At 34.5% G+C, this 17,757-nt stretch overlaps 1 protein-coding gene across 1 annotated transcript in view; it reads left to right on the top strand.

The window, feature by feature from the left end:
* The window catches only part of CFAP47 (cilia and flagella associated protein 47), a 277,322-nt gene that overhangs the window by 145,196 nt on the left and 114,369 nt on the right, over positions 1-17,757 (top strand). The window contains exon 50 of the mRNA XM_039380204.1: positions 4,169-4,306. Coding sequence (XP_039236138.1) covers positions 4,169-4,306 — 138 coding nt within the window. The remainder of the gene's footprint in view (positions 1-4,168; positions 4,307-17,757) is intronic.

The raw sequence follows: 17,757 nt of genomic DNA, 5'->3' as shown, positions 1-17,757 counted from the left end.
TTAATTGTATTCATGGATGGGGTATTGTAGTATATAACCAATGAGTCAGTCTAACATGTTGTGTTGCAATTACAATTTTATTGGGAAATAAATCAGCCTGCCTCCTTTTAAAGGGATGCATCTTATCTCAAGCAATATAAAACAAAGCTTTGATATTAATGCATGGACTGTAGTTATATGAAGTGTTTAAACACTGGATAGTAAAGCTAGGAAATGTGCAATGATGTTTTGACCAAGAAAGCTTTTAATGGAATGATGCATCAGCAAAAAGAAAAACTCCTTGATCTATGTAAATTTTAGTTATTTATTTTCAGTATAATTCTGGGAATACTTGTATTATTGCTTTGGCAAAAATAGTATCCTTTATGTGCAAGTTTAGTGTCTTATATATATGCTAAAGGAGAGCTGAGAAATGTTGTTTTCTAAAATAGTTGATGATGGCATAATTCTGTGGCCACTTGAATCAGTGGGAATTGTATCTCTGGGATGTACAAGAAGTTTTGTTTGACTCGGAGTGTACCCTTCGAAAATTGTCAGCCACGACATTTTGGCAAGTTACATTGTTGTGTAATGTGTGACATAAGGAGTCAGAACTCAGCAACTCAATACAAGAAGAAACCCCAAATGTCTGGGGACAGCTGTGCGTGAACAAATGATCATTTATTGGTTGTTTTGTAGCGTCAATAAGGAAACATGAGATAGCACTGCCTTTGATGAAGTCAGTGTAAGTGACGGTGGTTCTGTAGGATGACAGGGGGGATTCACAGTGGAAAGACCAGAACTTCCTGTGTCAAAGCCTTTTCATAACACAGAAGCCAAGCTCAACAGAAATTTATGAAAAAAATGTAAATTTGCTTTTTTTATTTGTTATTTTAAATCTTTCATTTTTGATGCATTTTCTGCACATTTCCAGTGTATTATTTGTTACTTTATAGAGCACTAAGTACTTTTTATCTTCATTGTATAAAACTCTTTTATCCCATCCTGCAAAACAACTTTTGACAGGAATATTTTTGTAGCCCATAATTTGAATAAATAAAAATATTTATGTATCATCTGCTATCTTGATCTCCACTAGTGCTCACTGGGTTGCACTATTAACTCTCAAACCGGGAGAGTATTCTGCTTAGGAATACTTCCTAGGAAAATATTCTTCATTAATTTATAGACTCAAGCAATACTATGTACTGTCCTCACTGATAAGGATTCTTCATTTTGTATTTGACTGGAAATTAATACACTCTTTTCTTTTGTTATTTGCAGTTCTTGCCAACAATGATTTTTTTTTTTCCCTAATAAAAAATTCAAATAGCTTTGAGCCAGTGGTAGATACTTTGGTGCCCATGAAAAATTATGAAAGACGATTTATGAATATTTTAAGATTAAGCAGATAAACTGAGTTATAAACTGTATGCCATCTGTAGTAAAACTCATTATTCTTTATTGAAATACTTTGGCAGATTTAATTGAGAGCCTTGCAGAGATCTGAATTCACTACATCGATTCAGTCACCTTCATCGATCAAGAATATAACCTCATTGCTATTAATTCTGTTTGTTTGAGATCTGTTTTCCATAAAGAAGGAAAATTGACTGTCAGTGATTATACTGCAATTCTTCACTGATTTTTTGATCATGCCACTGCTGGATTATCAGGACAGCAGTTTAGCAGTTCAAGTAGTTTTTAGTTACCATAGTTCTTCTACGCGCTCTTGGAATATTCTTGAGCATTAGCGATTTATGCTTTTGGAACTTTACAAGCATTCCAGTATTTGCTGGAAATAAAAAGTAATTATTCAGAGTGGCTCAGCCCATTACTTTGATGCTTTTAAGAGCAGGGCAGGGAAAAAAAAGCACTGTTTGTTTTACCATTTCCTTACTTAAAACTCTGATCACTCATGTTCTGCCCCTCTTTCTCCCCCCCCCACACACATGCACAGTTCATGATTCTGAAATACAGACAATTGGTAAAGAAAATCCCCCATTCTCACAGCAAGGAAGAACTATAAGGAAAAATGTCAAAAATTTTAAAATGAACTCTAACAAAGTATTATTTAGTGTAAGAAGTCTTTATGAATGTATTGATTTTCAGCATTTAGTCAAGTCTTTTCTTATCAACTTTAAAGCTATAATTTTGCATTTTTTTTTACTCAGCTTCTTATAATTGTTCATATCTTTCAAGCATATTGATAGTAAGGATGATATTTAAAATTAATGAATTCTCTCTTGCACTTTGCTTCTCTCTTCTAATATTGTGCTTCAATCGACCACAATAATACTAGGATTATATATTGAGACATAAAGTCAGATTAACTAGTCAATATTTATCCTAAGATCCATTAGCTATTAGTACCATTAAATATGTCCTCTTACATCAATATTTATATACCTTGAATATTTTCTTCATATATCATTCCCCTGAGCTTTCCATAATTTTTTTTTAATTCTTCTTACACATCTACCTTATCTTTCAAGATTAAAAAAATAATAATTCAATAGTTTCCTCAAATTGCAATCATTCTTCTACCTATTTGGACCCAATTTCTGGCTTATAAACTAGGAGTAATTTTAGCAATTTGTGTAACTTTTTAATTTAAAATGCTTTGTTTTGGTTTTAATTATTTTTTATTTTATTCTTAGTTTCATTTATTTCTATTTTTATAGAATTTTCTTAACATAAGAAGATTTGGAATTCTAATGTTTTTAAATTTAAAATTATATTGTTCCTCTGGATTTAAATACAAACCTATTTCCTTTTTTTTGGTTTTGTTCTCAACTTTGGTGTATATGTCTGTGCTACCCAATTGCTGTCTCTCAAAGTAAAAGAGATTCTCCCCTGTAATTATGTAATTCAATCCTTCTTAGCAGAAATAATTTGTCAGTGTTTGTCTTTTTGAAATTGCCACCTGATGTAGTTACCAGTGAGAGTATCATGAACAAATTTTGTGTTTTTCAAACCTTCCTGGTAACATTTGACTTCAGTTATGTTCTATTTGCCTTTTTTTTCTAAGAGCAACATCATTCTGGCACAGTGTTACTATTGAAAGTAATCATGAGGCCATTTGATTAAGGTTGAACCCTCCTAAAGAGAAAAGAGTCATGGAATGGTTTGGATTGGAAGGGACCTTAAAGATCATCTAGTTCCATGCAGCTTTTTTTCGGAAGTCTGGGGAGAAAAAAGTTAATCCTCAAGAACTGTAAATGAGACTGGTGTGCACAGGTGTATGTTCAGAAGGCTTGATCAGGTCCTGGCTGCCAAAGTCACAGCAGCTTCCTGAGCCAAGTGTTGTGACCTGTGTGGTGCCATGTCCTGCTGCTCCCTTTCCCAGGTCCCACCTGAGCCTTGCTGTTCAGCTTCAGCTGTTCCATTAGCTAAAAAGGTGCTAAATTCAGCTTCTCAGGGATCACAGAACATCCTCTCTGCCATGTGATCTGTTGGCACACATCCATCCCACTCAAAGCTGGAGAAACAAAAACCACCATGAGATGTAGGTGTTTTCAAATCCAGTTGTTCTGTGACTCATATTAATTCTCCATTTCAAATTTTAAAAGTTCCATTCTCAAGCCCGTAATAAGACACTTTAAACAAGTGGCAACTTGAAAATCCTGGTTTTACAGTCTCTCTGTATTTTATCTTCCTGAAATACTTGATTACAACTGAACATACAATACAAAACCAGATCCACAGGAATATTCTAGCTATTCCATTCATTGTCTTATAGCATTAGAATGAGACACTCTGATTAAAAAAAAACCAACAAAAAACCCAAACAAAACAAACAAAAAAAAAAAAAAACCACCAGAAAGAATCAAGACTATGCATAGAAAATTGAACTGGAAAAAAACTAATGTTATTGACCACTATATTTTATAATATTTATGAAGTGGGTGTGCTTGTATTTCTCATTACTGATTTTTTCCATGTACTCATTACGGATCTGTTCAGGTAAGTAGAAAAGCACTTTTGGGAGAAAAAATGATGAATTTCCTTGTACTCACTCAAGATGTATTTTTAAATACCATAAATTATAATTGGATGGCTGACACCTGGAGTAGAAGTTTTACTTCATTTTTTTATTTGTTCTGAACTGAGGAAATACATGTCTGGCAGTCTCTTTTTGTAAAGCTAATGCCTGGATAATATAACACCTGGTATCTATTTGTTTTAGGAGTAATTTCATTTGTTGCTCAAGATGAAGACCAAGAGCAGTCTCAATGCAACAGCTCACCAAAGAAGACAGATGGTGAACAGACACTTCAGAAATTGCCAACAGAGACACCACAAATTCTTGATGCAGCAAACATTGGTATGTTTATTATTATGGATAAATTCATTGTCAATTTTTATAAAATTTTATCATAATATGTTTTAAATTAAAATTTAATTTAGTATGCCAGGCCACATGCCTACAAACAGTGTTAAGTCAAATATTTATTCCAGAAATATATGAAATTCTTCTCTTATGTTTTTTGGAGCATTTTTATGAAATGTTAAGCTAAACTTGGTTTTTCTTCTCCTCTTTTTATTTTTTTTTTGACAATGTCACTGAGTGTTGCTTGTTGTTGGAGAGGAGAAGAATTTTTTTAATGCTTTCTTTATAACTATCCAATAATATAAATAGTGCTGATGTCAAAGCAGAGGATTTCTGAAATTCATATTGCTCCACTTTATTCCACTGTGGAAAAAATTTCCTTTTAACTGTCAGTCATAGATGATCCTTTGGCCAGTTCCAGTAAAATCAAGAAGAGAAAATATACCTGGTTGGTTTCATATTGTCACCAACTAGTTTATTCTAAACAGTTTCTGCATTACTTCTGAGATTTTAAATGTTCCAGAAAAATACTTTTGTGATTGCAAGTGTGCACACCACATTGACAAAGGTAGGTTTTTTGTTTGCTTTCTTATTTTCTTTCCACTTTCTTACTTATATTTGCAAGTAAAACTTTGCCTATAGAACTATGCTTTTCGTGCTCTTAATATCTAGTTTGGTATGTATTTAAATTATCACATATTGTGTTAAATGACTAGAGCATATTTCTTGCAAACAAAGCTATCAAGGAAAGTTTTAAACTGAAAAAGGAGTTGTTTTCGCCAATATTTAGATTTTAGGAAATGGATAAAAGCTTGCAATTGGAGATCTCTTTGTCTTCTTCATAACTGTATTTTCTAGGTAGATTAAAACTAGAATTTATCTAGCTCTAAAAGAAATTAGAAGCTAATTTTATCAATAAATAAATAATTTGACTTAATTCAGTGTGAATATCAGAAAATCTGTTCTTTTATAGTCTATTAACATTTGTAGATAATAATATCTAGATACTCAGAGATTTTTATCCCATCTCTGATATGAAGCCATGCCAAGAATTTACAATCTGTATAGACAGGGCAAAGGCAGGAAGAAGACAGAAGCCCAGGGAAGTGAAGTGACTCTCCCTGACCATACCAGTAGCTTAATGTTGGGGAGCATTAAAAAAACACACCCTTTTCTTCCTCACAAGCCAGAGCCCTATGAATGAATATACATTGTCTCTCTGATCTACCAGATTTGTTACCACATTCCTCTTTGCTAAATATTTCATGTGAATTTTGAAACATTCCTTTTTTTATACAGTTCCAACTACGGGTGTAGTTTCTTTGTGGTCTGCAGTTTGCTTCTTTTTAACATCTGTAGTTAAAACTAACAAAAGATAATAAAGTTACTTCTGTGATTATGTAGCTCTTGTATAAAACCAGATCTTTCAAAATGTTATTTTTGTGCAAATAGTTGATAATACAATGTGAGTTTAGAATAGAAATAAAAGAGACTAATGTAGCAGCACATGGCTAAATGTTGTTTTAATAAGATGACAGAAAACAAAAAAGAAAATAAGATGACCAAAGGTTTAAGGTTTTCCCTTCGTGCTTATGATACAGATAAGACTGTTGCAGCAGATAATTATAAATTATAATTTAAAAAGGAAAAGGCAAGTCAATGCTTGACAAATAAAGGAACAGGGATTGAGAAGTCTAGAAATATTAAATAGAGGATTCTGAAAGCCAAAGGAAAAAAAAAGTAAACTATATTTAAAAATAAAGAGTTTTGTTAGGACAGTACAGATTCAGTTCTTCGGTTTCGTATATTAATGGAAATATTAGAAGTGTTGAACAGTACTGCTTTTTAAAATTCTGATGTAAGAAGAGCTAGAAATAGGAAGAAGTCCATAAGAAGTCAGTTAGAAAGAAATGAAATAATCAGTATTTAGCATTCACTGTTTTCAAGGTCCAAGAATATTTTCCTGCATTGGCCTCCTGCAATGAATTTTCATATACAGCAACATGGAAATTGGTTGGCATTAAAACTCATACAGCACATCATTGTAAGTTTACAGAAGAAGGATTTTAACAGATATTGAATTAAGGTGGTATATAAAGACAATACAGTAGAGATGGGAATTATAGATTTCAACGTATTAAGAGAAATTAATCATAAAACAAATATAAGGAGTGATGCCAAGTACATGGAAATACTGGAGATAATCTTTGAATCTCTACTGAAAACTTGAATTTAGTTATCCTTCTGTTGTCTAAATTAAATATTTTTTCTTAGGAGGTTTTGCAAATTTAAGAGTCATCAGTCCAAAACTGGAGAAGGCTGAAAATAGAAGGTTAAGTAAGAAAATTGCTTAAGTGAGTGAATGTCTCAGTACTGTCCCTGTCACCAGTATGAATTGAGGGCATTGTTCCTAGGTAGAAAATGCAATGTGAATTCCACTTTTACTGTTACTGATAAGCCTTTTGCTCAGTTTGGCTCCCCAATAATAACGTGAGACTGACTGGTCTATTTATACATTCAAAATGTTTTTTGAACATGTTCAATACATTAAAATACAATAAATTTATGTAATGAAACATTAGTTTATGTAATGAAACTTGTTGAGAGGGGCCAGGTCATCAGCTCCAAATCAGTTCCTTTTTTGCTGTGCACTAATTTACATGGATATAATCACTCCTGCACAGAGAATTTCACTGGTAACTGGAGCAATCTGCACATCTTATTCATATATGGTTGGGTCAAATTACTGCATCTTATCTTTCAGTTGCCATCTTTTGGTATTTTGTGCTACTGTAGAGTTATATCTTTGCCTTATTGTAACCTGTAACATGTTTCTAGTATACTGTACTAACTCAAGTTACATGACTGCTAGCAATGTTTAGGATTGCTTTCCTAAGTGGACTTAAATGTAAAATGACTCTTCCCTAATACAGTGTCACATAATAATAGAATTACTTCTTCAGTACAGAAAATATACCCTTTCACATCCTAGGAAGAGCAATCTTTGATCTCACCTTTAAATCAACCAAGTGCTTCTAGTCATTGTAAAAACATTATCTGTCATCACAACGATTCATTTGTACTAGACATTTATAATGTCTGCAACTGGGAGAGGTACCTGTTGAAAATAGCTAAATAGAGATGGAATATAACAAGATCTGATCTAACATATGTGATAGTCTTCTTCTGAACTTACTTCAAAGAAGAACTAACAGAGTCTTTATCCTACACAGTTTTTATTTACACCTCTATTTTTCACAATACTTTTACATAACAATTATTATATAACTTTTCATAGTACAATGATTGATGGATATATCCAAGATCTAGGAATTATTAATTGCAAGGTGCACACCACTAGTAGAATGCAAACCCCTTGCTTTTGACCAGAGGCATCACACACTGAAGAAGTGCATCCCAGGGATGAGAATCCCAAGGGCTACTGTGACTGTAACAGAAAATAGTGGACGTGGGATGTACAAAAAATGAATATGCAAACTTGAATCATCATAGGCCAAAACAAGTATGAGGTTGTCCATAACTGAATAAGGTTAGGAAAAAGTCTCTAGTGATTAACACAAGAACACCAAACGTTTTTGTCCAGCTATCAGTCAATGGAAATAATTCTTTTTAAACATACTAGAAATTATTACCTTGCTATACACACCTTAACATTCAATATAATCTTTAGGTACACATACATATGCATTATGTAGTTATATATGTGTTTATTTACCTTTTTACCTTTTTTTTCTGCTTCAAATTGTAGGTATGACTGTAGCAGAATATAATGATTTCTAGAATAGCTTTCATATGTTCTTTTTATAATTTCTATCAAAGTTACTCATTATGATCTTCCAAAAAACTAATAATTCTGAAGTTTGTTCATGATTTTTTTTCTCCTTTAGATGTATTTAAGGAAAATCACATTTAGTCCTTGCAGTGAAAATCACAGTGATTCCTCATGATGAATCCTTTTTATGCTGCCTTGTACAAGAGGGGAAAAAAAGAAAACAAACCAAAACTCAAACAGAAAAATGTCTGCAGAGCAGATGTAGTGACAGGGGCTTACTCCTTTCTAAACTGACATGGTGTTTTAGTTCTTTCCAAAAGGTATTTCTGTCTTTGAAGAGAAGAAGTCCTAGGGTTTTTTTCTCATGGGATCCAAAAGTAAAATAAGACTGTTTGCTAAGACTGAAAGTAAGATGCAGCTTATTTTTTATGTAAGATTTTTCTTTAGATATTCCTATATAATAAAGTGCTAAAATCATAAATAAATATTAACCATTAATAGGTGTTTTTTTCACAGTCTCACTAAATACTGTGAAGCCTCCAACACTTATTGAAATTTTCTCTCAAATTAGAGGAAATTTTTCTACTCTGCTACGGAGTTCATGATAACTTCTTGCAGTGAACTGCCCTTGGACAATTGTCCCTGTGTTGTGCCCTTTGCTGTGTAGCCTGTGGGCAATAGGGAGGATCTGGATAGACTTGAGAGATGGGCTGATTCTAATGGGATGAAGTTCAATAAAGCCAAGTGCCGGGTCCTGCACTTTGGCCACAACAACCCCCTGCAGCGCTACAGGCTGGGCACAGAGTGGCTGGAAAGCAGACAGGCAGGACGGGACCTGGGGGGACTAATTGACAGGAAGCTCAACATGAGCCAACAGTGTTGCCCAGGATGGCCACGAAGGCCAATTGGATTTGTTTATGTATCAAAAAATAGGTGGCCAGCAGGCGCAGGGCAGTGATCCCTTCCCCTGTACTCTGCGGTGGGAGGCACATCCTTGAGTATTGTTCGTTCTGGGCCCCTCAGTCAGACAGGATCTGAGGTGCTGGAGCGGGTCCAGAGAAGAGCAACAAGGCTGGTGAAGGGACTGGAGCATAAGTCCTATGGGGAGAGGCTGAGGGAGCTGGGGTTGTTTATCCTGGAGAAGAGGAGGCTCAGAGGTGACCTCATCACCGTCTATAACTACCTGAAGGGAAGTTCTAGCCAGGTGGGGGTTGGTCTCTTCTCTCGGGCACTCAGCAACAGGACAAGGGGGCACGGGCTTATGCTCCGCCAGGGGAAATTTAAGTTGGATATCAGGAGAAAATTCTTTACAGAGAGAGTAATTAGGCATTGGAATGGGCTGCCCAGAGAGGTGGTGGATTCACCATCCCGGATCTTTTACCGCCAGATGACGTGGCACTGAGTGCCATGATCTAGTAAATGGACTGGATTTGGACCAAGGGTTGGACTCGATGATCTCGGAGGTCTTTTCCAACCCAATCGATTCTATGATTCTATGATTCTATGTTTGGCTCAGCTTCTGCTAGACCAGCCCAGGCATCCTCAGGAATCTGATCCCCTGTAAGGAAGAGTTGAGTTGGTGTGGTTGCTGCAATGGCTAAGGCTTGCACTGAGACTGAAAATCTCCCTCTCCCAGCATCCCTCACCCTCTCTGTCTTTCCAGCAGCAAGTCTCAGCACAGAGCTGGCATTTAAGCAACAGCTTTTTAATGTTCCTGCCAGCGGTGATGTCTCACAGAGCACTACAGATGCAGGATGTTTGTTTGTACAGCGTGGGAATTTTGCATGTGCTGTTGTTTTATTGTGGCTGCCCTAGGCATTCCCTTTATCAAAAGATTATAGTTTCCATTGTGTTTGTCTTATGGAACGCATTTAGATTTTTATACCATTGCCAAATTTTTCAATTTCTGTGTACTTGAAAGGCATAACATCAAAAAGATACATTACTTTTGAATAGGCCATGATGAAAATGTGCAGTCAAAGTGTTTAGGCCAGACATTCCTTTTGGAAAAGCCTATTTTAATTATTTTTTTAAAACTAATTTATCCTTCAACCAGGCCTTCAATGACAGGCGACATTTTCTAGCCTAAGTTGTCGCTGTAGTTCTTATGATACAGCTCTGACAGTTTAGAGTCTTTCCCACTGCGTTTAAAATATACTTTTGAGTGGGTTCTTTGAGGAACTGATGCCTTTGAAAGGTAATGATACTTGCCTGTGTCCTCCTGGACTTCCAGGCTTTAAATCAATCCCTGAGAGCTGAACATCTGTGGTAGCACACTGGGGTACTCACATAAGAAAGATAATGATATAATGTCTTTGTTCTAGCAGCTGTTAAAGGTGATTAAGAGGAAAAGAGTATTCAGCGTACCCAAAATTTAAAATAAGGCTTTAAAACTATTATTCATTATAATATTTTTCAAAGATCACAAGAACTGAGTATACAATGATAAATGATAGGATTTATTCAGTGTTAATGAAGTATTATGATTCCTTTATGATACCTTTATGATACCTTTAATATAGTCAAGATATAACTGATATAAATCGCATAAATATTTACTTCTGGAATTACTATCTTTTTAGCAGGGCTGTTCTTAAAAATAATTTTGAGTTATCTACCCCATAAATGTTGATTGTGTAGTAAAGCTATTTTTCAGTCAAATCTACACACTGTATATTCAAGCATGGTCTTCTCCACCTTCAGATTAGTTTGTTTTGAGTCTCCCTCTTCAGGGGAAAAATGAAGTTTCAGAAGAACTACCCAAAGAAAATAATCCCCATGTAAACTGCATGCATATTTGCAAATTTAAAATACCAACCACAGCTTGCTTTTTTCTTTTCTTTTTTCTTTTTTTTTTTTTTTTAATGGCATTTTGGCATTTGCAGCTATACTTATGTTAGTGCATCCAAGCTTTTGGGGATGGTTTAGCATATGTAGAACATTAAGGATTAGACTGTTTTATGCTTTTTTCCTTTGTCAAAAAGATGGTTCAATTATTGCTGGCTTTCTCAGTAGGTGCCCTTCTGCAGTACTACAGTCTGCTAGATGTCATGCATTTTTCTTGTGCCCTTTTGAGACTCAGAACAGCTTGATTCCCCTAATAAACTAACATGTTGTTTTGAAACCATTCAGATGTAGCGATGCTTCAAGGACCTGTGGAATTTTGTGGAGCATGGTATGTGTGCAATTAAAAGTTTGTGCAAACAAAGTGTGGTAGCCCATTTAAAATTAACAACAAAAGCAATTTGTAACTGCTCACAGTGTAAGGCTTCTGGTGAATTTTAGGCTGCATCACCCTTCATGCAGCAGGTGTTTTAATATTGCTGTGCTGAGAAGGCAAGTAATGTTGCATCTGCACTAACCACAAATTAGTCACTCCTCCTGTAAACCTGTACATCTGTATATTTTTGGGTATCATGGCGTGTAGGATTGCATTTGCGTATAAACAGATTAAATTTTACTACCTAATTAAGGTGTCTGTGATGTGCACTGTGCTTGTTCTGAAAGTCTGGATATGCTATAAACTGCATTACTGAGAAACACATCATTCTGTCGTGTCTGGCAGACCTCAAATGTGTATGTATGGCATTTTGCCAATTAGTAGCCCATTTTTAACAAAAAAATATTCTGAAAAACAAAATCCCTAGCAGAAATAATGAGAGGGGCTCATTATAGGGCTCACATGACAGGTTCAGGTATAAGCTCTTCCTAGTAGTGTGTGACAGAACACATTCAGAGACATATAAAAACATAACATTTTTGAAAGCAAATAGGAAATAAGCAACAGAATAGTAGTTTCTTTACAGCCTGTGCCCTTGTTACTAGGTTTGAGTGTTTGACATGCCCTTTATCTAGGTCATCATTTTGCCTTTCCTACCTTATCATGCTTACAAACAATTATTCTTTTACCCTTTATCAAGGAATGAATTATAAACACACAGAGAGCACATAATGGTAATGAAAAAGAGCACTAATATTTACTAGATCCTCACAGTTGTATAAGCATGTCTGGGGCTGAAGATAATGATGTGAGAAGAGGATAGAGGGAAGGTCTCTGTCAGTCTCCTTTGTCATGCTGCTTCAGTTGCTGTGACCTCTGAAAGTATTCCCTGAGCCAGAAAACCGGAAAAAGTCAAACATTACAGCCTAATACATAGGACAGTTCAGAGGAAGTAGAGTTCAAATCAAATATATGATTTTTTCCTAAGAAGTCTTTTACAGTATGGTGTGGTTTTTTCCTATCTGAATAATTACTTGAATCTATTACATGGATCTAAATATTATGACACATTCCAATTACTGCAACATCAATAATGATATCTAAGGGTGAGAGCAGTTTCCTTCAAGGTGTATGTTCAGTTGTTCAAGCAGAGAAAAGAACTGAATATACATTCTCAGAGCCTGGTAGGGCAATCCAACAGTTAAGCTACTTTATAAATAGATTCACAAAATCCAGAGCAAAGTTTTTGTGTTTTTATTTATTTACTGCAAGTTTCCGAAAAATACGCAATTCAGAAATATCAATTAAAATGTAAGGTTGAGTCCAAATGCTGTTTGTAGGATGACAGGGATCGTAATTCCCAACGGGAGAAAATAAAGCATATTTCTCCTTCCAATCTAATTTACTTTTTTATTTTACCATTGGGTGCCCCCTCCCCCCCCAAGTGGTGTTGTTATTAGTATTAGTATTATATTACAAGTACTGTTACACTGTCATAACTGGACAAGTTTGCATTGTGTGCTACTGTCATTGTCTGACTTTGAAGCTATAACTAGGTTGTTTCTGAAGACTATTTGTGATTGTGTAAGTAACTTTTTTTGTCAGTAAAACTCTCAGTTTACCTCATTGTTTCTTCATGGATGAAACTCTCACCTATCTCGGATCCTGTTGTCCACTTGGTAGCCTACTGCTGGAATTTGCTAAGGACTTTTACTTCTATAGCAGCTGCAAAATAACTTGCCCATTCTGAATTCTGGCTTTTAATTTGTCCCAGGCACTGAACACTCCTGCTTTCCCATACATTCACTTATGAGGTAGATTTGTCAAACTAACAAAAGATTTTTACTGAGTAGAGGATAGATATTTCTGGTTCCTTGAAGTGCTTCATTTGTTGTGGTCTCTACTGTCTCTGTCAAAATATTTCCTTTTCTTTCTCTGTGGGTACTGTGGAGTCCTAATTGCTTTTGACATTATTATGAAATTATAGGTACTGGGGAAGTACTGTTTCCCACCGTGGCAAAAGAGAGAGGGTATTTCATATGTTGTCATCAGAGAGCAAAAGTATGTGTGCAAGAAGTTTTTTTAGGTTAGAATAAAGTATAAAAATATGATTAGCATTTCTGGTAAGATAGTAAAGTAAACTTGTGCTATTTAGGAAGAATGCTTCTTCTTTCATAGTATAAGTGATATATATACTAATTAATGTTGAATGTTATGAAGAATTAGGGGATTGCTTTCATTAAATTCTCTGGATTTATTGGTTATCTACACCCTATTTACCCACCAATATATTGAAAAGTTGGTAAAAACAACCTGATTAAGTTCAGCATCTGTAAACATGGCAGACAATATCCATGAAATTAATGAAGGGTTGGTTTTATTTAGCATGGAATTACATGAACATAAAGCTCCTCTACTTGAAGATTAATGGAATTTTACTTCATAATTTCTTTTTTTATTGAAAACATAAATTGCTCACACAACTCTACAATAGGTTTTCTGAAACCTAATGAAAATCTGCTCACTTCATCATCATGCCCAGGATTCTATTTCATATAAGTCATTTTCTATTTTATGGATGTATAGAGAAATAAACATAGTTTTCCTAAAATGACCTGATTGTTCAGCAGAAATCCTTATTAATATCTTCTCCAGGGAAGACATACTTTTTATCCCAGAATAATGTTGCCTTTTCTGTGCGTGTGGTGTTGCTTAGTGTTGCCATTTTGCCTTACCTGAGGAAAATAAGATAAAATGCCTACTCTATGGCAGAGCTTAGGATGGAAAGTTATCCAAATTCCGATGAACTTGATTTAAAAGTTCCTTTTAAAGTAAAAGGATTATTCAGAAAAAAAGACACACTTGTCAGATTTAGTGCCTTTGCATTTGCCTAGCTGTGTTTCTGTGAAACACTGTAGTAAGACTGTATTAGGGTTGATACAATGCTTTTGGTTAATTTTGTATTTTTAGAATACTAGCTGCATTTTTGAAAAAAATATTTTTGTTCAGTAAAAGCAGAATAAATTTTTTTCTAATGAATGGCAGTCAGGAATCACTCAGTATGGTGCATGAGTATGTTTTTTGTAATTCTGGTTTATCTTCACTTAGGAAATAGACATTCTTAGCCTTAGTTTTTAACATGTTTTTATATGGAAACTGCATATGCTGAGCCTGCCTGAGTATGGCAGAGAATTTAAGAGTCAACTCTATCTGGAAGTGAACTGTCTTCTCACTGAAGTCTCATGTAGGTTCACATAATAAAATGAAATTTATCTCAAATTTAAAAGTTCAGTTAGAAATTTATATATATTCCAGGAAATGTTGTCAAATTAGTTTCCTGGTAGCTAAAAGTGGCAAATTATTTGAATATTAATTAAGTTCTATATTAAAAATGAAGATATGTTGCACTCACCTTTTTTTAGGTCTTTTTTGAAGCTACTGAATTCCAAACTGGCCAATATCAAACTTTTAGTGAAATAATGCAATTGATTTTACCATAGCTTCTAAATTCCAAGGTAATTTCTACAATTCAATTGTTTCGATGGTATTTTCCTCTGAAAGGAAAGGCTTGTGCTCCTTGCATGTGCAGGAACTCATAAGGGCAGTTATTTGCTTTTGTGACACAACACTAGTGAAAACTGGGATACCTTCGTCTTCAGTAAGCTTATTTTTAATATGTTATGTTGACAATAATAAAATATGAGTTGGAATTTCATAATAAAGAAGATGAAATATATTTCACCACAGCATATTACATCTAGAGAGCATAACACTTGGAGGACTTTAAGTATCTTAGCTGCTAAGACTTAAAAATGAAAAGTTTGCTAAGCGTTTGCAATAAATATTTGTCATAATAAATAAGAGGCATATTTGTGAACAGACTTCTGAGACTGAAGAATACATGCTTCTTTACTGCTGTCTTTTGGGTTTATTTGACTTCTGGCTTTTCACAGGGCATTATGTTTAACTAATATACTCTTATGTAATCTATGTTGTACTAATGTACATTTATAGTTTATTCAATAATTTGTGTTTGACTGAAACAAGAGTTGAAAACAGGAATTAATTACACATTATGGTGTGCTTTTTCAATAAAAGTATTTTAACAATTCTAAAATCATACTAATTTCAGATTTTAATTTTTCTGACTACAGTCCTTTGATGTTAAATGTTCTATGTTAAAGAATTCTTAGTAGCCAAAAAGTTAAATTTATGAAGGTAAATTATGTAATATGACATCACCTATTAAAAAAAAAGAAAAAAAGAAAAAAACCCCAAGCTATTACCAATTAGGTTTTCTCTCTTTGGAGCAATATAACTATCAAATGTATAAATTTATAATAGTTTTTTTTTGTTTTCTTTTCATTTTAACATGGAAGAGGAAAACACTTCAGTGCCATTTTAAGGAATTTCATGACTGGAAGTCATCTGGGTATAACTTATTGTACTATGCCAAGGGTATATCAACCATGACTGCTCATACACAACTTCTGAGCTGGCTCTTGCCTTTTCAGACATGTTAAAACGTCTGTGTCACACAGCTACCCAAGCTGTTCACCTGGCAAGTGATTTCCTAGCATAACTCACAGTTTATACCCTCTTAAAATGTGCAATAGAAATAAAGGCAGATACGGCAAATGGAGAAAAAACAGTAGTTCTTTAGGAAAAAACCTTTGAAGAATTTGAGTAATTTTAAAAGTTATGTGAAGTAAGAGGAAGCAGGGAAGGTTAGTACATACCTTGTTTGTGTTTGTTGGTTTAGCACAGTCCTAGCTCTGTGTTTGTTAACAAAGTGCCAAGAATTCGATTTCGTGTGAGCTACAGATTAAGGCTGTGAATGAGGGGGTTTTGAGGCATTTTGTGGAACATGAGAGTGTGTCAGGTATAACCTGGTAGATATAACTTATTTCCTAGAGGATTTTTACGACCATTCCTCTAGGATATTCTTCAAAGTTATTTACTAATAAAGATGGCATGACCTAGGTAATCTGTCCTGGTTCTTCCCTACCCTTACCATTGTAAAATTTCACTGATACTTTTTGCATGTTCTGAAGTCCACCATTTGTTGTTCTTTCCATCAGAGACAGAGAGGTTACTTGCAGTACAAATCTTGGTGTGTGTGAAGCTTGTAAGCATTGTGTTTCCTTAAAATCTTCCTGAAGGAAAAGAAAATTATTCATTTAGCAATAGTTGTTTTCTGAACTTCAAATTCATACCGGTCGTACTAGTTTTTCTGTGTTTTCATAAATCTTTTCATAATTGCATAGCAATCAGCTATTTTGTGGTTTGGGGTTTTTTTTATTATTATTTTTTTTTTTTTCTTGAGTTGTTCTTACCTCTCTGCCCTTTGGAATTATGTCTTTATTCTACTCTTAGACTGGATTATCCTAAGTATTTCCTCCACTTAACCTCAGATTCTTTCTTTGCCAGGTCTCTGAACTATGGTAATTATAATAATCACATAACAGTCTTAAAGGAAATGTAATTTATCTTCCCATTAGAAGTTAACAGTATTTTAAAAGTGTGTTAGTATTCTAAACAATCACTTCATTATATAATTTCCAATTATATCAGATTTATTCATTTAAGTGAAAAGTTCTAGTTCTTCTTCCTTGCTATTCAGACTTCTAAAACCATAATGCAGTAACTGAAAAAATATCATCTTCCCATAGATTAGCACAAAGATTCCTATGATGACAGTCTGATTTTGAGCTAACCAGCTGAGACATGGCAATCATCTAAATGAAGAATAATAGAGCCAGCAGTTAAAAAATGAGATAGTACCTTAAAGGCAGAGTTTTGAGAAAGCCATGTGACACAATATATGTGATGTGCAGGTCGCTCCCAAACGTACAGACCATCGTACTTGAAGCCTACCAAGTTTATTTTCCATGGTCTATTGATGACAGATTGCTTATGTAGTAGATTGGTTCATCTCCTAAATGACCCTGTCATCCCACCTCTTCAGTGAGTGTTCAGTGGCTAATCCTGAAAGTCTGAGGTTCTTTTCAGTGTGTGGCTTCATGCTCTTACTGAAGAAGACACAGAAAGACATTTAGTTGCTGTGTTAGACCTATGTTAGTAAGGTTTGTGACAGTCTTTTGAACTTATTCCTCCAGAATTTATTCCTCCAACTATTAGTAAAGTAGAATATTTTCTTTGCTACCTTCTCGACCCTGTCCCGTTCCCCTGCTACTGCCAAGAAAAATCCAAAACAGTGATATTTTGACTCTCGTGTTACTAAAATACGCTGAATTTCTGTTCAGCATTTGGAATTTCCTTAAGCTTTGCATACTTTATATTCAGATATGTCATGCTGCCTGCAAAGCTAAAAGAGGTGAGGTGAGACAGATTCTAATGCCAAATCTATTACCTGTGTTATTGTTGATTTTTTTTTTTAATTTCCTTTTTTCAGATCTGTATTTACTAATG

The sequence above is a fragment of the Pipra filicauda genome, unplaced genomic scaffold (genome assembly GCF_003945595.2).
Source record: "Pipra filicauda isolate LSUMZ 115617 unplaced genomic scaffold, ASM394559v2 scaffold18_size4552066_pilon, whole genome shotgun sequence".
Lineage (NCBI taxonomy): Eukaryota > Metazoa > Chordata > Aves > Passeriformes > Pipridae > Pipra > Pipra filicauda.
The sequence above is the reverse complement of the archived record's forward strand: the minus strand, read 5'-3'. Positions and strand labels throughout refer to the sequence as shown.